General features: G+C 46.7%; 1 protein-coding gene across 1 annotated transcript in view; it reads left to right on the top strand.

Moving 5' to 3' along the window:
* LOC111159418 (parvin alpha) overlaps nucleotides 1-22,709 on the top strand; it is a 170,578-nt gene that overhangs the window by 85,348 nt on the left and 62,521 nt on the right. Inside the window, exons 2-4 of the mRNA XM_022521866.1 lie at nucleotides 15,716-15,805; nucleotides 15,888-15,958; nucleotides 18,234-18,336. Of these exons, the coding sequence (XP_022377574.1) occupies nucleotides 15,716-15,805; nucleotides 15,888-15,958; nucleotides 18,234-18,336 (264 nt within the window). The remainder of the gene's footprint in view (nucleotides 1-15,715; nucleotides 15,806-15,887; nucleotides 15,959-18,233; nucleotides 18,337-22,709) is intronic.

The raw sequence follows: 22,709 nt of genomic DNA, 5'->3' as shown, positions 1-22,709 counted from the left end.
TGCAATCAGCAGAATGCCAGACAGGCAGGGCAAGCATCTCTGATTTACTATAATTTCTTTTAATAGGTTCTCTATGAGGATTTGCTGTCAACATGGATTGTCGGTTTTGGGGGAAAAAAATAATAACTCCATACCAGGAAGCCTCGGTGGTCCTTGTGATACACAACGACCAGCAGCCTTTTGCCACTTCTGGTGTGATAGCCTCAGATTTCCATTTGGGAATGGGACGTAGTCACTGATGCTGAGGAGGTCTCAGTGATAAGCAAAAACACCTCCCACTCCACATCTCGGACCCTCACACTCAGAACCAACCGGCGCATGGCCTCTCTGCTCCCTCCCTTGTTGTGTTTAGTTCCTTATCCTTCTCTTCTTAAAGCCCAGACCTACCCAGTATGAATGTCTGGCTGTGATGTAGAAGGTTATAAAGAGGCTGATTTGGCCGTGGGACTCTGCTGGAAGGGCAGACTTCCCCAAGGCCAGCATCCCTGTACTAGTCCTTCATGTGGCAGACACACGCTCAGCACTCATTGTGCGGCAGCTGATGGCAGTGCCGTGGTGGGCAAGGCTTCCGTCCTCTCGAAGCACTCAAGAGAATGGAGGAGACAGGTGTTCTACAGATATGCACATGGATGTGTGATTACAAATGGTGGGAAGTGATCTGGAAAGAACAGAGGTCTGTCCACAAAAGGGTCTGGCACCGCTGTCTTCCCGAAGCCCTCCTGGATCCCTCCTGGTGCTCCCCCGTCGCCTGGAGCCACACCTGGGTTGGCCCTTGGCCCACGGAGATTCTGGGTGTACATGACCATGAGATTCTCAGGCCCCCTCTGGTTTCAGCCCGGCTGTGATGACTGGTACACACAGCGGACCCCGCCACGGCCTGGCCCGTTCACTGCTCCCTCAGGGCTGTGGCTTCTGAAGCCCCTCAGGCAGCAGCCAGCACAGCCTGAGGTGTGGAAAGCTAGCACCCTTAACTGGGGAACCTCAACTTGGTGGGGAGGTCTCCTGGAGACAGCCTACAGGCTCCCAGAGAGTCCACACGGGTGTGGGGCTCAGCTCAGTCACACATGTGCCCTTTGTCGTCGTCCTCCCTGTCCCGTCTTCACGTCGCTCCCCTTGCCTCCGGCCCCCTTTCTCTAGGGTTCCCTTCCTACTTTCAGGAGACTCCAAACCAAGACATGGGGGAAAGAGGATGAATAACCATCCTAATCATTTTCTAGGAAACTTTCAGGCAAGTCTCTTAAACTCTGAACTTGAGCTTCCTTACCCCTGAAAGAGAATAGCTTGTGGCCTGACTCACACGGGCTGTGCATCTAGTTCCCCACGGGCACCACATTTTGCCCTTGCTGGTCCCTCCACTGGAGGCCCCCTCACCCTTCATAGCTGGGGAATGACTCAACCTATCCCCTCCGCCACCTCCCCCCATGATTGGAAAGCACCTAAATGTCCAGCAGTTACGGAATGGCTAAGTAACGTTGTGTGTCCCTTTGACAGAAATTGAGAACAGTGTTTAAAGTGATGTTTTTGATGGCATAAGGAAAGATGACAAGATTCTGTGATACAGTAAAAGGCTAGAGAGCCATGTGCTAATGTGCATGCATGTGTGTGTGTGTGTGTGTGTGTGTGTGCGCGCGCATAAAACAGAAAACCTGGTAACAAAATACAATGTGTTAACAGGGTTTATCTCTAAGCAGTAGGATTATTTCCTCTCCTCATTGTTTTGTATTTGCAAAGGTCTCTTTAATGAGCCTGTTTTTCTTTTATAGCCAGAAATAAATCACCCTATTATTTAAAACAAAACAAAAATACTGCTCATGTATCACCTCCTTTTTAATCTGTTTCCACAGAGGCTGAGCCTCTGTAGGGTTACCAGACAACCTGTAGGGCTTAGTATATGCAAGGTGATCCGCCGTGAAACTTTCCCCTAGCTTTACATGGGAATGTGGAAGTGACCATGTTCTAGGTGTTTTCATAATAAATGAATGAATGAATGAATGAATGTATGTATGTCATTACATAAAACTGGGACTACCTATAACATAGTGTTAAGTGTTAACATAAGTGATAAGTGCAACCAGGTGGCCCAAGACCCACTGAGTTCTGCTTTCTAGCTGTGTGGCCTTGGTCAGGTTACACACCTTCTCTGGGTCTCATTTTCCTCATCTATATACTGGGGATAATAACAGCACCTACTCCTTGGATTGCTGGAAAGATTAAATATGGTAATATGTGTTTAAAAAAAAGTGCCATGTTTCCATGTCTGGTATAAAGGAAGGGCAGTGTGACTGTGTGTCTTCTCTTCTGGTCATCATTGTTGTCCATTTGAGAGACAGTGCCCCACATTGTGCTCCTTAAGGATAAATCCCTGACGGAAATTAGAATTTCCCTAATTCTAGGCAAATCTAGAATTAGTCCACCAGAGAACTGAGCCAGTCAGGACACAGCAGTGCCATGGTCACTCGCCAGCCACCCCCAGGGCTTGTTTCCACCCTGAGGTGGAAACCTTGAGGCCACCACTTGGGAATTCAAGGGGTCTAGTGGTTGATGTGGCGCTTTTTAAGCAGCATTGAGCTGCCGCAAAAATGAACAACTGGCTGTTCAGAATTCATGAATAAGAAAGATACCGACATGAAGGTCCAAGAGCCACAGAGAACGTAATGAGGAAAGGAAACTTCACTTAGGTGGGGCACAAAGAGGGAAGCAGGTGAGGCACAGGGGCTGAAGCATGTCCTGGGGCTCCCCTGCCCTCCCATGGCCCCTCTGTCTCCCACACACTCCTCTGTGGCTCCCTCCATGCTGGAAGGCGCTCTGCCCTCAGGACTTAGGTCAGAAACACATGGAGGCCCTTATTCATATTGCATTGTGGTCTGTGTATGTGTCTCCCCCCCCCCCATCCCCACCCCAACTAAAGCATCCTCCTAGCACTTACTGAATGCTTCTTGCGTGGCTGGCCCTGCGCTGGGCTCTACGGACCCCTAAGAGAACTGTCCTTCAGGAACCTGCTGATCCTAGAAGGGAAGTAATTGTTTATCTTTGGATCCATAGCCCCCAGCACGAGAGATGCCCATACATGTTTAGGAGGGAAAGAGATAGTTGGCATGCCAGTTCCACCCTGGCTGTCCTATTGCTCGTTGTACCCATAGTTTATGTGCAGTTAGGCAATACGCCAGATCAAGTTCTGTGGTCTCCCCAAGGCTGAGTAAGGGGGTGGTGTTTGGAGGCACACAGGAGGACACACATGCACAATGGCTTCGAGTTTATCAACTCCCAGGCTGGCACCTTTACCACCTTCTGCTTAAGTAGGAGTCGGTCTCCTTTAAGACCAAGGAAGTGGTTCTGGTTCTCAATGTAAAGAGATAACAGGACAGAGCATGGCCAAAGACAAAGAACAATGATGTATTGTTCCCCAGGACCCTCTGTGCTGTTGCTGTGTTTGAATTCCCATGACTTACTTGAGAGCTCCACCAATGTTTCGGTTGAGATTGCTGTGACCGCCCAAAGCCAGCCAATGGTGCATCCGTCTCCCTCCTTGTTTACTAGTAATTGGAGGGCAGCTAAATCACGTGCTTGGCTGAACGATGAACAAATGTCCAAAGGCCATTTGCTTGGCAGCTTTCCAGTTCTGTAGAGACTATAAAACTGACCAAAACAAAGACTCTGGTGGAAACTATAAGATTCGTAAAGACTATAGATCTCCCTGTCAGCCCCCATCACAACACCAGCCTCTAAGTTCCTTTTTTTGGCTATGCTCCACGGGCCGGATTTCAGACCCTGGTGACTAAAGCACAGCATCAAGTACAGGGGAGTGTGTTGAGGCCCTGACAGTCTGCTGAGGCCACCACGGGCTGGCTCCCATGTTTCCCTGATGCTTTATATTATGGCTGTTGAAACAAGTATCCTTTTAGTTAAAAGTAATAAAACTTTAGTTTAAGGGCTGGGATGGAAAGGTTTGGAATTTTGCATTTTCTGTTGGCAATCTCACATGGAGGAAAAGTGAACCCATATGTCGTACCCAAGGGTGAGTATTAAGAACAGAACTTGTCCCCTTAACCAAGAAAGCTGTTGAATAACGGTTCCCCCCCACCCCAAAGATGACCATAGCCCAATCTCTGGAATCTGTCAATGTGTTACATTACATGGCAAAGGGAAATTAAGGTTGCAGGTGGGATTTTGGTACCTAGTCAACCCTAAAATGGGAGATTGTCCCAGATTGTTCAGATGGGCCTGGTGTACTTACCAGCGTACTTGAAAGGGAAGAGAGAGGCAGAAGTAGCAGTTCAGCAAGGCAACAAGAGAAAGATGTGGCCCCCAGCCCCCCATTGCCAGCTTTGAAAATGGAGGAAGGGGGCCACAAGCCAAGGGATGGAAGTGGCCTCTGGAAGCTTGAGAAGGCAAGAAAATAGCCTCTCCCCTAGAGCTTCTGGAAAGGGACACAGCCCTCCCAACACCTTGATTTTAGCCCACAGAGACGCATGATGGACTTACAACCTATAGAACTCTAAGGATAAGTCTGTGTTGTTTCAAGCCACCCAGTATTTGTCATGTGTTACCACAGCAATGGTAAACTAACCCAAAAGCCTTTGGTGTGAAAACCCCCATCAGGGCCCATGGATAAACATACTTTCCACAGCAGTTCCAGAGAAAAGCATTAAGATCATTAAAGAGACCAGTGTACCTTCAATGATGTCTGTACTAGTAGGCAAGCAGAAATGGCCTTGCCAGGCATCCTTAAGTTATGCAGAAGCTTTGTCTTCGCATCTCAGCTCTGGAGACACATAAACTATGTCCTTTCTTCCTGGAAACTTCAGTTCCCACTTGGGAATGAGTACATCTTACACTTGTAGGGCTTCGAAGTGGTGTTTGTGTTTTGCCTCCTGTACAGATGCTTCTCTAGGGCTCAGCTGTTGTCGGCTAAGTTCCCATTGTCTCCTTGGTAGTGAAGAAAACCTATGTGTCCCATAATATCATGGATTCCCCCCACCCCTGTGAATACTATATTTGGTTGGAAAAATAGCAAATTCAGGTTGATTTTTTAAACTATTTTTACAGTAATTTTAGGTTTACAGAAAAATTACAAGGATAGAACCAAGAATTCCCCTATAACCTACACCCAGTTTCCCCTGTTATTAACATCTTGCCTTAGTAGGATACATTTAAAATTCATGAACCAGTGTTGATGTATTATTATTAACTAAGGTATATAACTTATTCCAATCGCTTTAGTTTTTATCTATTGTCCTTTGTTGATCTAGAATCCCATCCAGGATACCACATTATATTTAAGTCATTGTGCGTCCTTAGCTCTTCTTGACCGTGATTGTTTCTCAGGCTTGCTTTTGATGACTTTGACAGTTTTGAGGGAATACTAGTCAAACATATTTTAGGATGCCTATCTATTGAAATCTAATGTTTCCTCCTGGGCTCATGAGTTTGAAAAGGAAGAGCACAGAGGTAAATGCTATTTTCATCACATCACCTCAAATGCCATGAGTTATGACTGTGATATTGACCTTGATCACCTGGCTTAGCTAGTGTTTGTCAGGATTCTACACTGTAAAGTCGCTCCTTTCCTTCTTCCCCTATTGTACTGTTTGGAAGGAAGGCCTACTTTTAAGGGATAAAGGGTTATGCTTTCCTTCTCTGAGGACACAGGATCCATGTAGATTATTTGGAATTCTACAAAGGAGGTTTCTCTCCCCCATTTATTAATTAGTCCAGTCATTTATATCAGTATGGACTCATGGATATTTATTTTGTGCCTTGGGTTATAACCCAATATTATTTTATTTATTTTGCTGCTTGGATTGTTCCAGCTTCTTTCCTTTCTGGTTTCAGACTGATCTTGCAGATTCCCTTTCCAATCCTAGAATCAGCCATCTTTCCAACAAGCTCTGGTTCCTTTTATTGGAGAACCACTAGAAACCAGGATCTGGTGCTAGGTATGTTCATTGCTACTGGAGTGCCATTACTTTTAGGACTTCTCAGCTAACAGAGTCAGAAACTAACCCACGTATGTACAGTTGACCCTTGAACAAGGCAGGGGTTAAGGGCACTGACCCCTTCATAATTAAGAAAATCTATATATAACTTTTGCAAAAACTTAACTACTGATAGCCTGCTGTCCACTAGTAGCCTTCATAATAACAGTCAACTAACACATATTCTGTGTTCTATATATTATATACTATATTCTTACAGTAAAGTAAGATAGAGAATAAAAAATATTAAGAAAACCAGAAGGAAGAAATGCAGTACTCTAGCTATGTTTACTGAAAAAAAAAAAAAATCCACATATAGGCGCACCAGGCTGGTCTGGGACAGGGAGGGAAAAGGGAAGTGGTAGTGGGCCTGGCACTCCAAGATGGTCATATTCTGCAGCCTGGTGGCCTCAGCTTAGCAGTGGCAACCACCAGGCACACCTGTGGGTGCGACAGCAGCCTGGAGGCACAGTACAGCTGCTCCATATACCCGGAGGTGTACCACTGGCCTGCGGCCATTGGCAGCTGTGGCTACCCATGAGTACACCATCCCCCAGGAGGCCGAGGGGCTGGGGTGCTGCCACAAAAGAGGGGTCCCTACCCAGCCCAAGGGGGTCCAAGGTCTGCAGCCAACCCAGTGCAGCCCTGGAGCCTGAACAGTTCGGTGCAGGGGTGCCACAGACATGGGGCTCCAAGCACAGTGCCACCCCTGCCCTCTAGACACGTTCCTTCACTTCAGCTCAGCTTCCTGCTGGCCAGCCCTGGGAGCTAGACTCAACTATGCTGGTGGCACATGCATGACCTGTCTGCCCAGGTCTAGGGCCCCTAGGGGATTCTGACCACCTTGGTGGGGGTGGGGCTTCTCTCCAGATATTCAGATGGCAGCAGGTGCAACCTCTTTAATGCCGCCTTTGATTTGGCGGGGACTGGGTTGAGTCCTTATAAATAAATGCCTTGTGGCTTTTGTTGTCAACTCAAAAACAAAATGCGTGACAGTGGAGCCATATAGTTCAAACCTGTGTTGTTCAGGGTCAACCGTTCTCCCACTTCGCGATATTTCTGTTTGTAATCATCTGTATCTATAAAGCTAAACGTGAGTGCTTACTGCTATCTCTGCCTCTAACCCATCACCACATAGATCATCCTAGCCTTTTTCCCGCTTGTCTGTAACTTCCCACTCCAACAGTGAGAAACCTGGCTCTGACCATCCACCATTCGTTTATGTAATTATTCGATTCCAGTGTCCGTGTGTCACGGTATCAGAATTGTTGCCCGGCACCCCCATGGCAAATAACTTTATCAGCTAGAGTCCATGCTTATGTGCGGTTCCTTTTGACTTGGGTTTCACAGACACCACTCATTTCCAATGATACTTAGGTCAGCACCATCCCTTTCACCCCTTCCAGTGAGATTGTCTCCCACATTTGTGATTCTGTTAGGTTCTAGCATCACAGTCTACCTCCCACCCTTGGAGCCGCCAGCCACCTAAACGATTTTTTGAATTTGCTTACATTGAGGTTTACTCCCAGTGGTATAAAATTCTGTGGGCTTGATAAATGCATAAAATCATGTATATACCATCATGGTATCATCTGGAATAATTTGACCTTCTTAAAAATATTCGGTACTTTGCCTATTCAAACCTTCCCTCAAACCCCTGGAAGCCACTGATCTTTTTACTGTCTCTATACTTTTACCTTTTCTGAATGTCCTATATTAGAATCACACATTGTATCACCTTTTCAGACTAGCCTCTTTGACCCGGGAATTATATATTTAAAGTTCTTCTGCGTCTCTTCATGGCTTTAGTGCTCATTTTTTAAAATCACCGAGTAATATTTCACCATATGGATATACCACAACTGATCCATTTGCCTGTTGAAGTAAGTTTTGGTTGCTTCAAGTTTTTGGCAATTATGACTAAAACTGCTATAAACATCCACATACAGGGTTTTATGTGAGTATATGTTTTCAATACAAGTGAATACTAGGAACACAATTGCTGAATTATATGGTAAAACTTTAGCTTTGTAAGAAAACTATCACGTGGTCTTCCAAGATCGCTGTATCGTTTTGCATTCCCACCAGCAATGAATGAGAGTTCTTGTAGCTTCACATCTTGTCAGCATTTGATGTTGTTAAGTTTGGGGGATTTTAACCATGCTAAGAAATGCGGTGGTATTTTATTGCTTTGTCATTTCCTGATGACAAGGGATGTTGAACCTCTTTTCATATTCTTTTTTGCCATTTGTGTACCTTCTTTGGTGACATGTCTCTTTAGGTCTGCCCATTTTGTAGTTGGTTTGTTTTCTTATTCCATTTTTAAGGGTTTTTTTTTGGGATGTTTTGCATATAAGTCTTTTATCCAGTGTATGTTTTGCAAGCATTTTCTCTCAGTCTGTGGCTTGTTTTTTCATTCTCTTAACAATATCTTTTGCAGAATACAAATTTTAATGAAATCCAGCTTATCAGTTTTTCTTTCATGGATTGTCCTTGTGTTGTATGTCAAAAGTCATTGCCAAACCCTGTGTCACCCAGGTTTTCTTAAAATTTTTTCTAGAAATTTTATAGTATCGTGTTTTATTCTTAGGCCTATGATCATTTTGAGTTAAATTTTGCAGAAAGTATATGGTTTGTGTCTAGATTCATTATTTACATACAGGTGTCCAGTTGTTCTCATACCATACATTGATAATACTATCCCTTCTGCATTGAATTGCCTTTGCTGCTTTGTCAAAGATCAGTTGAATATGTTTGTGTGTATCTGTTTCTGAGTTCTCTACTCTGTTCCAGTGATCTGTGTGTCTACTCTTTTGCCAGTGCCACACTGTATTGATTACTGTATCTTTATAGTAAGTCTTAAGGTTTGGTAGTGTCAGTCTTCCAACTTTGTCATTTTTCTTCAATATTATGTTGGCTACTCTGGGTCTTTCATCTCTGTATAAACATGAGAATCCATTTGTTGGTAACCACAAAATACCTTTTGTGGTTTTTGAGTGGGATTGCATTTAATCTATAGAGGAAGTTGGGAAGAATTGACACCTTAACAGTATCAAGTCTTGTAATTCATGAATACTGAATGTCTCTTCATTTATCTAAATCTTATTTGATTTCTTATATCAGAATTTTGTCATTTTCTGCATATCAATTCTGTATGGATTTTGTAAGAGTTATACCTAAGTATTGCATCTTTTGGTGCTACTGTAAATAATATTGTGTTTCGAATTTCAAATTCCAGCAGTCATTGCTGGCACAAGGGAAGGCAATTGACATGTGTATTTATTTACCTTGTGTCTGCAACCTTGCTATAATTACTTACTAGTTCGAAGAGTTTGGAGTTTTTTGTTCTGTTTGTTTTTGTCAGTCAGTTGTGATTTTCTACATAGATAACCATGTTATCTGCAAAGATATTTTTATTTCCTTGCTCCCAATTACTATACCTTTAATTTCCTTTTCTTGTGTTATGGTATGAACTAGGATTTTTAGTATGATTTTGCATAAGCGCGGTGAGACATCTTTGCCTTGTTCGCAGTCTTAGGGGGAAAGCATTTGTTTTCTCCCCATTAAGTATGATGTTAGCTCTAGTGTTTTTTTATTTTTATTTTTATTTTATTTTAAAGATTTTATTTATTTATTTGACAGAGATCATAAGCAGGCAGAGAGGCAGGCAGAGAGAGAAGAAAGCAGGCTCCCTGCTAAGCAGAGAGCCTAATGCAGGGCTCGATCCCAGGACCCTGGGATCATGACCTGAGCCGAAGGCAGAGCCTTTAACCCACTGAACCACCCAGGTCCCCCAGCTCTAGTGTTTTGATTGATGTTCTTTCAGGCTGATTTTTCACATAGACAAAAATTGTTGGGGCTTGCTGACCAGACCATTATCAAGTCAGTTGTCTTGCTGCCAAGAACGTCTTTGGGGGCCCTTGATCCATTTAGGAATTAAGAGAGCTTTACTAGCTTTCAGAAGGACCGGATATTAATCCTCAGAGTCCTGATAAGGATCTAGAGCAGCCCAAATATCTCACTGGTGCCCACTTGCACTGAAGGAGAAAGAACGTTCTAGCTATTCTCTTGCGATCCCTTGGTATGTTCAGTTTGGTTTGGTTTGGTTGCTGTTTTGTCTATAGACCCAGGGAGCATAGTCCAGGGGGTGCTGGGGAACAGAAGAATTCATGACCCCTGACACTCTGGAGCTCACCTACCTGTTTGCTTCTTGGTTCCTTCCCCTCTCTCCATTCCCCCGCCCTTCCCAGTGATCAGGCATAATCATCACTCTCAACACATACCCTGTTTTTCCACACCTTGATCTTTTTTTACAGAAGGTGTGCCTTTCTTGGGGCCCTCTTTGTCAAATGAAAATTGCTATTTTTCGAAGTCCGACTCAAATTCGCCCTTTCTAGGAATCCTCCCCAGTCCTCCATCCAGAGCTCCCGCAGCCCCGCAGTCATGTGGCGCTTACCCCTGTGGGCGGCATCTCGCTTGTTGTGTTGATGTGTCTGCTCCTCCCACCATCTGTGAGCAGATTAAGGCAGATCCCTGTCCAATTCCCAGGCGTGTATTCCCAGTGCTGGCACCAGATCGGCTTCAGAAGAGGTGCCTAGTAATGTTTACTAGTTGAGCGAATGAAATTACTGGCTTTGCCTAAATGGACCCTTTTTGTAATTTTAGAAACCTCTGTCCATTCTTCTCTCCATAGTTGTTTTCTCTGTGGTATTCTTTGACTCCCTGTGTGTATTCTGAAGTACAAGAGATGCCTGCAGCTCTTCTGTTTCTCATGGAAAAAAGGAAAGGAACATTACCATTCATTGTAGACCTATGCTATTCATCTATCAACTTTATAATCCTGGTGCCCTGTGTATTAATTAGGGAGTTTGAGCTCCAAGCCCCAGAAAATGCCAACTCCACCAGCTTAAACACTAAGGGAGCTTATTATCTCTCTTATAACAAGACACATAAAGCTAGAGTGGCTCCAGGGATGGTGGCTTAACAGTATCAACAAGAACCCCTTTCTTCTCTGCCAATCTTAGCATATTAGTTTCTTCTTTGGATTTGGGCTAATTTACCTCGTGACTACAGAATGGCTGCAGCAATTCCAGGCATAGCATCCTGATGTAATAATGATGAGAAGGATACCTTCCCTTCTTTGGACCTCTCTTTAAAATGGATGAAAACTACTGTCAGAAGCTTCTAGAAATTTTCTCTCTCAACTCGTTGTATCATTTGGCCATGCTTGAGTCAGTCACTACCAAGGGGATTAAGATTATCGTGATTAGCTTATGCCAGTCAGGATCTCCCCTGGAACTTAGGAGGGAGAAGTATACCCTGGAACAAAATGAGGGTTCTCTCAGCAGGGAAATAGAGTCAAATAAAATATTAGCGAGGAAACCAGCAGTGTCAGCTACGACGTTGTTTTACAGAGAATTGTTTTATTCTGAATTTCAGGGAGGTTAGATCACTTATGTAAGATCCCACCGCTGATAAAAATAGAAGTAGGATTCAAATCCAGCGCTGTTAGACTCCAAAGCCCATCCGGGTACTTTCCCCGCAGCACCACTGGACCCAGAGCCAGCCTGCCTTTCCCGGAAAAGCCAAAGCCCCTCTCTAAAGGCGAGCACGTCGGGCAGGAGTTGAGGCAATCACCCTGCTCTCCCAAGCTCGACCTTCAGCTGGGACTTAATCTGTTTATTAAGTTATGACTAATGGCACTGCGAGACACCGAGGGCCGCACATTCAGCCCCAGTTTTAGGTTGTTAGAGGAGGTTCAAGGGATAAACATCATATTCCTAGTCTGTGCCGGGGAAATTCAATTGCAGCTCTTTTCTCTTTCAGAGTACAGGGATGGGCGAGGGGCTTCTGCTGGGTCCTGCTTGGGCTTAATAGAAAGGAAGCCTCCAAAGCAGGCGCGGGCTGTTTTGGGAAAGTGGCGGCTAATGCGGCCCCATGGGGCAGGGGCCAGGCCTGAACCGGGCAGTTTGCACACTCACTTTTACAAACACTTGGCTCCGAGTCAGCAGTTAATGGGATGGGAATGATGTTCCTGTACCGAATCATTTCCTGAAAAAAAAAAAAAAAAATTCCAATTGCAAACATATCTCAGCCTTTCTTGTAGGGTTTATTATGTCTCTGTGAGTGAATTAAAGAGTCAGGGTAGAGGGGGGGAGTGTTTCTGACTGGGGATTTTTCATCGGAAAACATTTTAACAATGATGTACACATTAAAAAAAAAAAAAAAAAAGATCCTGTTCAGACCCACCTTTTAGGAGTCCTTGCTGCAGATAGTACATTTCTAGTCGCATTTTGGTGGTGTAAATATCTCTATATTCACAGGTTGGCTCAGGCCATACAACAGGCTTGGAACAGATGCGGCTTTTCTCTCCTCACAAAATAGAAGCATGCACATATGCACACACATGCGCATACAGGGTCAGGCCAAAATGTTTTTTTTGTGTGTTGTTGTTGTTGTTGTTGTTGTTTTTCCCAGAGAACAAGCTAGAATCCTTCTTTGCATCTACCACACTGTTCTGGCAAATTCTGGCTCAAGGCATAACCCGTGCAAATGGTGGTCTTAACAGTTTGGGTTTTTCGTTTACTCAACAAATAGGTTTTTAAAAATTGTTTGAAAGATTTATTTTAGAGAGAGAACGTACCTATAAGCAGGGGGAGGGGCAGAGGGAGAGCGAGCGAGAGAGAAAGAGAGAGAGAGAGAGAGACAGAAGCAGACGCCCCACGGAGAGCAGAGCCCCACATGAGGCTCCATCTCACGACCTGGAGATCATGACCTGAGCTGAAATCACAATTCAGATCTCAGTTGACTGAGCCCCCTCCCATAATGTATTCACACAATTCCTACCAAACACCGGGCACTCTTCTAAGTGCTTGATCTATATGAACTCGTTTAACCTTCTCAACAACCCTAGGAGGTAGGTAGTATTATCACTCCCATTTTGCAGATGGGGAAACTAAGGTATAAGAAGTCAGTGAACTTGCCCAAGGTCAGAGCTAGGAGATCATGGATTTGAATGTAGGCACTCTGGCTCCTCTTTGGGGAATCTAATAGTGAACAAAAGAGAAAAAAGTGCCAGCTTTCCCACAGTTTATTTTCTGGCTGCAGGGGGACAGACAACAGACACATGAATAATGATTATTTCAGGTTGTGGTGAATGCTCTGAAGAAAATAAAACATGAGAGGGAGCAGGGGGCTACTCAGACGGCCTTGTGGGTGTTAGGAAGGAGCTGGAGCTTCATTCTGAGTATGAGGGGAAGCCACAGGAGGGCTTAAAGCAGGAGAGTGGATGATGCTATTTACATCCTTATAGATCATTCTGACTGTGCTGTGGGAAGTAGACGGGGTGGGGAAAATGCATCGCAAAGCAGCAGACCAGTTGCAAGGTGGTTCTAGTTGTCCAGGTGAAAGATACTGGTGGCCTGAACCAGGATGGGGTGGTGGAGATGGTGAGAAGTGGTTGGCATTGGATCCTGGTTTAGAGGTGGAGCCCACAAAACTTGCCAGCATATTAGATGCAAAACATGAGGAAGGAGAACTTAAGGGTGATTTTTTGGATTTTGGCTTAAACCGTTGTATAAATGGTGGTGCCATTTACTAAAGAAGAGAAGAACTGGGGAACAGCGGTCTTGTTTTAGTGTTGTTGTGGTGGGGGTGAGGGTGTTGACAATCATGTTGTGTGTGGATACATTTGAGATCTCTATTAACAGACAAAAGAGGACACATGGGGTAAGCCTGGAGTTCAGGGTCAGGCCTTGTCTGGAGATTAAATGTGGACATCATCAGCCACTAGGGCAATGCCATCCAACTGAATTTCCTGTAATGAAGGACATCATGACATCTGTGATGTCCAGATGGTAGCCACTAGCCATGCTTGGGCCACTGGGCGCTTGCAGTGTGGTTGGTACAACGAAGAAACTGAATTTTTAGTTCATTTAAATGTGAACAGCTGCGTGTGGCTGGTAGCTACTGTACTGACAGTGTAGACCTGGGGGGTCGGTAGTGTAGGTAGAGAAGGTCCTGGGCAAGAGCTAGTGTCTCTACCTGCCAATACACTCAGCCTCGTGCCCACATTTAAGCATGACTTGACTTCTGCTTGCACAGTAATGCTTGTTCAGTAGTGGAAACCTTCCTCCTTTGTGAGAAACAGCCTGGAAAAGAAAGCACACTGCCAGTCTGAGGAGGAACATTGGAGGAAATCGTAGGAGTCTCATGACACTGCGGGAGTCTGTTTTGTTTTTCACTGGAAAGCAAACGTGAACCGATGCTTACTAGAACCATTTTAGCCTTGAAGGTGTGGCTTATGTCTTTCAGTTACGTTTGATGAGGGGAATTCTGTAGAGTGGTGGGTGTCTGCGAATTTGCGAATTTGCAAATTTGCAGATTTAAGACCGTGACTGGCTGATCTCCCGTGTGAATGTCAAGAGCCCACAGCAACGGGACTAAATACCAGCTTCATAATGCAAGTTGTGTCTCTTTGGGGTAGAGTGTGTTTCACTGTCTTTGTTAGGCAATCTCGTCCCCAGTCCAACTGCAAACATCAGTGAGTGTGAGAAAAAGAAAGAACTCTTTGTAAGTGGCTGCCTTGTGCTTAAGAGTTCTTGCAACTGGCCATCAGGGAGGCCAGAGTCCATAAAAAAAAAAGAAATGAAATGGAGAGATGGGACATTGCTTTTATTAAGGCTGATCGCTGCTGCCATATTAGCTCTTTGAGAACCCTTTGGTGACCAGTACCATTAGAGAAAATGGTCTTTTGGGGCTTCATTGGTGAAAAGGAATTCTCCAAACTGGAAGTGAATAGAGGTGAGGAGATTTTGGTCACTGATTTTAGTAGGTGATCCAAGGTCAGTGCTTAGCAAGTGCCCCTCAGTGGTTTTATGGTAGGGATTTGTTTTTCACTGAGGCTTCATGGGGTGGGGGGCGGTGGGCACATGGCGAGGAGAGTAGGCTACAAGTCTTCGGTGGCCATTGACCTCTTTTTGTTTTCCTTCAGGAAAGTGGAATTGTAGATTTCTAAGATTTGAAAACTTTGAGAAGGACTCGCTGGCCACCCTTCCAGTTGGGCTCTTGACACTCAGCTGAGGAAATGGGCCTAAGCGAGGAGGTGCCTGGCACCAGGGGCACCTACTCATTAGAGCTGAAGGGACAGGACCAGAGCCTAGAAAGAGGCCAGATGGAGGCGTCCTAGAGCAGGAGCTGGGGTGGGGTGGAGGAAAAGAGAAGGTAGGATAATCCAAAACATACTTGGGAAAAGGAAGGGAAGATAATCAGAAAAATAGTTAGGGAAGCCAAATAAGGAGAGGAGCATGAGGAGAGCTGCGCCGAGGGTGGAAATGGCTTACGGCTTGGTGACCTTGTTCACCCAGACAATTACTGGGCACCTACTCTGCAGCGATAGAAAGCCCTGGGAGGAGGGGCAGGCAGGAGGCGGCAGGCAGAAACCTCAGAAAGATGTGAGTGCCCACCTCACTTGCGTTTATCCTGAGATGATGTCTGGAAGCAGGCAGAGGCCTCCCTGTTGTCCCGAGGTAAGGGAGTGAGGTGACAGTCGGCAGAGGTAACCTGAAGGGGACTACTTGGTCCTCTTCGCAAGGAGAGGCAGGGACTCTGTTGCAGGCTGAGTAACAGCTATAGGCCAACCTTTGTGGTAGTATTAATGTCCGTTCCGAACACGTTTGTAAGGGAGCTCCTCCCTGTCCTCAGCGGGCTGCAGTGTGACTCCGACTGTCTTCTTCTTGCAGTATCGGAACTTCAGGAGGAAGGCATGAACGCCATCAACCTGCCCCTCAGCCCGATCCCCTTCGAGCTGGACCCGGAGGACACCATGCTGGGTAACTGGGTCTCTTGTTTTCTGGTTTAGCCTAATGCCTTCAGAGAAAGCCACCCCCCACTGACTGTCTTTTCCTTTTAAAGAGGAGAACGAAGTGCGAACAATGGTGGACCCAAACTCCCGCAGCGACCCCAAACTGCAAGAACTGATGAAGGTAAGAAGAAATTAGGAGGGGCGTCAGCTGCACCCCTGGGCTCAGCAGGCACCTGTACACCCCCTGCTCTGGGCAGGCACTCACGGGAGCCACTGCACAGTGACTAGAAGTCATGGGCAGCTCGTGGTCCCATAGGTGGACATCTCCAATTTAACCAAAATGGCACGCAGCAGCTGCCCGATGAATGGTGTTGATCCCAGGTGCCAGAGAAGTTAGTGCAAATGAGCTCACATTTGCCACGATCTTCACGTTCACACAGTCTTTCCACTGCTTGTCCCAAGGACCCTGCAAAATAGGACTTCCTATCATCCCCACTTACAGGTGAGGAAAGTGAGTCTTGGAAAAGCCAGTGGTTTGTGTACGGTCACAGCTGAGTAGAGGGGATGGGATTCAAACAGAAGGGAATAAATTGAATTACATCATGTACACTGTGCCTGGCGGGGGGTGGGGACTGGCCTGTGGTAGTCCCCTGGAAAATGTTCACGCCTCCCCCTTTGGCTTCCCCATCCTGTGCTTTTCTTCTTCAGCTTCTCTAAGCTGCATTCAAAACAGGACAAAAGGCACTGGATGCCAAAGTGGTTCGTGCAAGATGCGAATCAGGTCTATCGTTTTCCTGCTCAGACCCTGTGTGTGGATTCCTACCAGCTGAAGGTTGAAGTCCCTGCTCCTGGGGGCGGGCATTTGGGGTCTCATGCTCTAGCTGCCTGTTCAACCTCAGACTGTCCCCTTAGAGTCACCGTGCGATGACTAGTTGCTACTACTCAGACACCTGTCTGTCTCCTTCTCTAAATGATGAGCTTCTTGAGGTTAGAGACCACCTCTTTTTGCATCATTGTACCCCAGGATCCAACACAGACTGTGACATGGAGCAGGTGTTCATAAATGCTGGGTGGGTGTGTGGTGGGGGATTGTTGGGGGATGGCTGGAGGGAGGGCTGGGGGAAGGGTAAGGAGGGAAGCTGCTACCAACAGGAGAGCAATACAGAACAATGTTCTATGAAGGCCCCAGGCTCCCCACAGGTATGGAAGCCCAGCCCAGCTACAGCCCCTGTGATAAAGGCAGTCTATTTCTGCTAAGTCAAAGATGTCAAGCCCAAAAGGTGATGTTCTGTGTGATTCCATTTATGCAAAATTATGGTGGTTGCCTGAGGCCTGTCGTCAGGGAAGGGGACTGAGGGCGAAGAGCCCGACCTTCCTCTGCTGAGCGAACAGCTCTGCATCTCGTTTGTGGTGGTGGTGGTGGTGGTTACACAACTATGTACAATGACCAAAATGTACCACGCTGTATCTTTAAAATGAGTTAATTTTACTATCTATAAATAATAAACACAAAACACATGAGCTAAAAAATCTCAAAGTAAAAGGTAGTGGACTTGAGCAAGCTTCCCTTTCCTTACCTGAAAAAGGAAACAAATGCTCCCTCCCTCTCGTGGGTGTTGTGCAGATTAACTAAATGAGAGGCCCGTGGAATGGCTCCTCTCCGTGCTTGATGTGGAGGGCGCTCGGGTAATAACAGCCGCTGAGAGAGAGGAGACAGCACTGGCCTCACAGAGAGGTGGCTTGGGGCCAGGAGAACAGTGCCTCGGAGGGGGATAGACAAGAGTTCGCTTGCTGTCTGTGTCCAGGTTGGCAACGTGACCTTGGCAGCTATGTCCACGTCTGTGTCTGATCTCCCCTCCTGATCTCCCCTCCTGAACGTAGGGGTGGGAATAACCCCTGGCCAAATGGCGTCATGGGTGAGAGCTTTATTTATTCATAAGATGTACCTTTACTGAACATTTGGCCCTTGCCCTGGGTGATTTTTTTTCTGCTACCTCAAGTGGGAGGTCTTTTCCTCCTCCGTTTTAGAGATGGGCCATCAGAGGCTCAGAGCAGGAACTAGCCTGCATTAGATTCGTAGATGGTGGGGGTACATATGTCAGTTAGTGGGTCTCTAACCCCAGTTTGTGTAATGTTCCAAAGCACATACCGTTGCCTGGTGTAAGCTACACAGCTGAACACTAGGTGAATGTTGCTTTCCATTGGGGTAAGGAATGGTAAGGGGCCAAAAGATATCAACAGGGACACTGAAGTCACCAGCACTGGAAGCGCTTAACACCGGAAAAACAATTGGGCCCTGAGGGCTCACACCACTCTGTCTACATACTGCGTCACATGGACAGTTCTGCTGCGTTCCAGATCTGAAGTTCATTTCGATTTTAATGATCCAGGATAAGAAAGCTGATCTTTGAGAAAATTCCCATGACTCTTCTCTTTTTCGGTCTCCCTCCCCATAGGTATTAATTGACTGGATTAATGACGTACTCGTCGGAGAAAGAATCATTGTGAAAGATCTGGCTGAAGATTTATATGACGGACAAGTCCTGCAGAAGCTCTTTGGTGAGAAGGGGGTGGAAGGTTGTGGTGGAGAGCTTGGATAGGCAGGTGGCCGGTCCCCGGCTCCTCCTGAGGAGCCATTCTCAGCTCACAGCGCCTCCCAGGTGATGGGCTAGGATTGTGCACAGTGTGTGGGATGACAGACCAGTGGAGCCTGGAGGTGTCCTCCTGGAATCTGTTTTGCAGGAATGAATTGCATAGGGAGGTCAATGACCAGATGGGGCTGCTCCCCCTAACAGTTGAAGGCCATGAGCTCGGTAGATGAAAAAAAAAAAAACAAAACTCCACTGTGTCCTAGAAAACATGCTTTATACCCTCTAGAAAATTGTGCAGGATGGCCTCTGTAGGTCTGTTCACATGTGTGGGGGTTAAGTACGTTTTTATATACCTCTGTCACCTATGGGCGTGTGCACATGTGCGTATGTGTAGACCTGTATGTGTGTGTGTTTGTGTGTGCATGTATGTATACTTCCAGGAGCTGTGGACCCGTTTGTGTATGCCTCTGTGTACCCCTCTCTAGGTCAGGGGCACTTGTGTGGGAGCCTGGGCCTCTGCATGTCCAGGTATGTTGTCTCTGTGGAGGTGTGTGCCCATTCGCAGTGTTGCTGTGGAAATATAAGGCCTCCAGGGGGAGAAAGGCGAATTCAGGGGAGATTTTTGTGTTGAAAGGCCAAATTCAGCCTGAATGAATTCGGACTTTTCCTCAGCTGTTCCCCAGTTCCTCTCTCGTCCAAACCTCTGCTTTGAGTTCTAGACTTTCATTCCTTGCCGCCCTTGGGCGTACCTCACGCTGAGCTCATCTACTTTCCCACTGGTGTTTCTTGCCCTCTTTCTTGCAAACCCCAGATACATGGGGGGCCTCCAGGGCTCGTTTCTTCTTGCCCACATTGTCTCCTGCATCTACTCTCCCGCCCGTTTTCACTTGTCTGAGCTCCTGAAACAGCCTCCGGCCTCAGCTCAGTGCCTCCCAGCTCACTGCTCCCAGCCCACACCCATGGCACACAAGGAGGAGCCTTCTCAAAACCCAAGGGTAGTCTTTCCAGTTCTTGCTCTCCCCTTCCCCCGGGGGACCCAGGCTGGCCCTGTAGCACCGCATTCAGACGTCTCCTCTGGCTGACCCCCAGCTGTCTTTTCAGCCTCACGTCGGGGCACGCTCACACATGTGGCTTGTGCAACAGAAAGTGCTTAGGATTGTGCCTGACACGCAGTGAGTGCCCCAGCAATGTCTTTCATCATTTTCATGAGTATTGGTTTTATTATTTTCATGACTACCATTGTTGCATTATTACGCACACTGCACCTGTTCACATCTCCATGCTCACGCCCATGCTGTTCCTCCAGCCTTGGGCCCTTCTCCCTCTCCCGGCAGGGCAAACCTTTACAGTTCATCCTCCAATCTCGGGGCTCCTAGAGCGTGCCTGCCTCTGGTACCTCCAACAGTCACATCTGGAAGTGATGGTCATGCACCTTCTGTGTTCCCCTGGGGATGCACATGCACACATACCAATGTGTACGTAATACACCTGCCTTTCTTTTCTCACGTTCCGTGTTATTCAGGGAAAGGTCCATGGGCTCCTCAAGGGTAGGAACACCACATCGTACGTGTGAATCCTGGCGTCTCCAGGGCTAGTACTGTGCCCGTGACTTGTAGCGGGCACATAATCGCTGTGTATTGAATGAATGAATGATACAAAATCTGGTCATTTCTAGGAAGCTAGACTGATTTGTTCCTCAAATATCCATATCAGTGAGTGTTAATATTTAAAGGCTTGTAAATGCAACTGAATACAGAAAGGAAAAGGCTTGGCACGTGTCCGTGTGGAAAAGCTGAGAGCCTCAACTGAGCGTCTCTTTCAGTGACTGCTGCTTTTAACTCCCCCGGCAGATTTCTGGTTGGGATCTGGAAGTGCCTGGAAATGCTCTGTGTAGGGCTTTCAAGGCAAGGGGGGAACATGGCCACGGAGTGATGGAACGTGGTTCCAGAACCGCCCGGTATCACGTCCGTGGAGCCCCGAGTCAGGCATGGAGCAGTCACATTGGATTATTTCAGACCTTGACCTTCCTGTTGAAGAGGTCATGCTGCTCTTGTCAACCTAGGTTTAGACCCTTTGTAGGCAGATGGCTGGGCACCCATATTGAAAAGCTCCAGGCAGGCTACCCAGGTGGAGAGAACCAGTTTGCAGGTAAAAATATGCATCGGGAGTGCCTGGGAGGAGTGACCTCTCCAACCTCGACCTCCCCTCTGTTTTTCTATCTATCTTCCTCTTTCTCAGCAACTTTCTCAAAAGAACATTTGGCACTGTGTCTGCTTCCCCACCACTGAACGTTCCCCCCTGAGGGACAAGCTGGATCCCACACCAACCTCTCCTCCGGCCATCCCTTCTGAGGCCCCCAGTGTCGATTCTGATGACCTCCTATGCTGTGGCCTCTGACACTCCAGAACGCCTCACCCTCCTCCCCCAGCGTGGGGGCTCCTGGGATCTCATGCCCCCCTGGTTCTCTGTGGCTTCCCACACAACCCAGTTCTGCCAGCTTCTTGATATGCTTTTCATCTCTGCGTAATGGTGGGGACTCCTCAGTCTTCCATGCGTGGCCCCCTCCCCTCTTTCTCACATCCGCTTCCTGGTTCTTTGACCTGCTTCTCTGGTCCAGCCGTCACCTGAGGATCCCTCTCTGATGCTGGAAGGTGCCCCTCTGCCTTCCAGGCATGCCCACCTGGGTGTCACCCAGGCCCCTCGGAACCAGCCTGCCCCAGTGGAGCTGCTTATCTCCCCCCCGCCCCCCCCAAAGCCATTCTCCTTTCCTGAAGGGTGAATGGTGTCATGACCTCATAGCCCGTTGTTCAGATTAAAAACCTGGGAGTCCGCCTCTCTTACCCCTTCTCTTTCATCCCTTATAGTCTGTTAGTCACAAATGGTGACAACTGGACTCCCAGGTGGAATGGTCCAACCATCCCGTTTCTCAGCGAGGTCAGATGTGTGAAGCACTTGAAAGTACCGGCTCCCTACGTGCTAAGTCAGTGGAACTTTCTCCACGACTTCGCAGCCCCACTGCTGCCACTGTGGCTTCTCTGGCTCCCAAAAGCCTTTCATCTGTGGCGTGCTGCCTCCTGCCCTGGTAGCCTTCTAAGGGCTTCCAGATCCTCTTTATATTTTACTATTTGTCTTAACACTTCATAGGACATTTGTCACTGGGGTTTTTTTGGTCTTGTTTTGTTTTGTTTTACTTTTATTTTGAACTAGTTTTAGACTTAGAGTTGCAGAGAGAATGCAGAGCTCCCGACCCCCCGCCTGGCTCCCTCTAACGCAAACGTCTTACCAGACCACCGTACAAGGGCCAGAACTCAGAAATCAACCTCAGCATGTTGCTTATCTAAGTTACAGAATTTATTTGGATTTCACCAGTTTTTTACATCCGTGTCCTTTTGCAGCTCTAGAATCTGATCCAGGATCGCACACCGCGTTCGTTCGTTTTGTCCCGTCCAAGCTGTGACAGTCTTTGCCTTTCCTGTCTCTCGTGACCTTGACGCTTTGGAAAAAGGACTGATTATTTTGTAGAGTGGCTCCTAACCTGGGTCTGTCTGATGTTTTCTGAGGATCAGAGGAAGGTTACGTATTTCAGGGAATACCGCAGAGGTGACAGTCCCTCTCAAGTGTATCGGATCAGGGAGGGCTTGCTGTTGGCCTTCTGTCTTATTACTGGTGAGTTAACCCTGATCATTTGGCTAAGGGGGTGTCTGTCAGAGTTCTTCATTGCGAAGTTACTATTTTTCTCTTAGTGATTCATGTATTTAGGGGCGGAGAGATGATTTTAAAATTATGTAAATATCTTGTTTTTCCTTAAATTTTCCCTGCTGATTTTAAGCGGTGGATCTTATCTGCCTTGATTCTTACTGTGATTCGTCCAGTGGAGATTTTCTGTTTTCTTCATTCCTTCTACATTCATTCATTTAATTTTTTTAGAGCGCATGTGCGGAAGAGCGGGGAAGTGAGGGGCAGAGGGAGAGAGAGAATCTTAAGCAGGCTCCATACCCACCATGAGCCTGATGCAGGGCTTGATCAGGTTGTGATCTTGTGTAACCCCAAGATCACAACCTGAGCCAAAAATCAAGAATTGCCTAGCTGACTGAGCCACCCAGGTGCACCCATTCCTTCCACATTTATTAATTAGAATCCTTCTGTTAAGAAAATGGGGAATAAAGGCAACTTTTCCTGTTTACTCAGTATTTATCAGTATGGACACAAGGATACTTATTTTATACCTTAGATTATAATCCAATAGTACTTTTCTTTTTTTTTTGGCTCCTATACCTCCAGCCTTTGACCACTGGGAGCTCATTCAGGTTGGCCTCTGGCTCCTTTGAACGTGCCACCCTG

The sequence above is a fragment of the Enhydra lutris genome, unplaced genomic scaffold, assembly GCF_002288905.1.
Source record: "Enhydra lutris kenyoni isolate GAN:26980312 unplaced genomic scaffold, ASM228890v2 scaffoldscaffold68, whole genome shotgun sequence".
Taxonomy (NCBI): Eukaryota; Metazoa; Chordata; class Mammalia; order Carnivora; family Mustelidae; genus Enhydra; species Enhydra lutris.
Note: the sequence above shows the minus strand (reverse complement) of the source record. Positions and strands in the feature narration are given on the sequence as shown.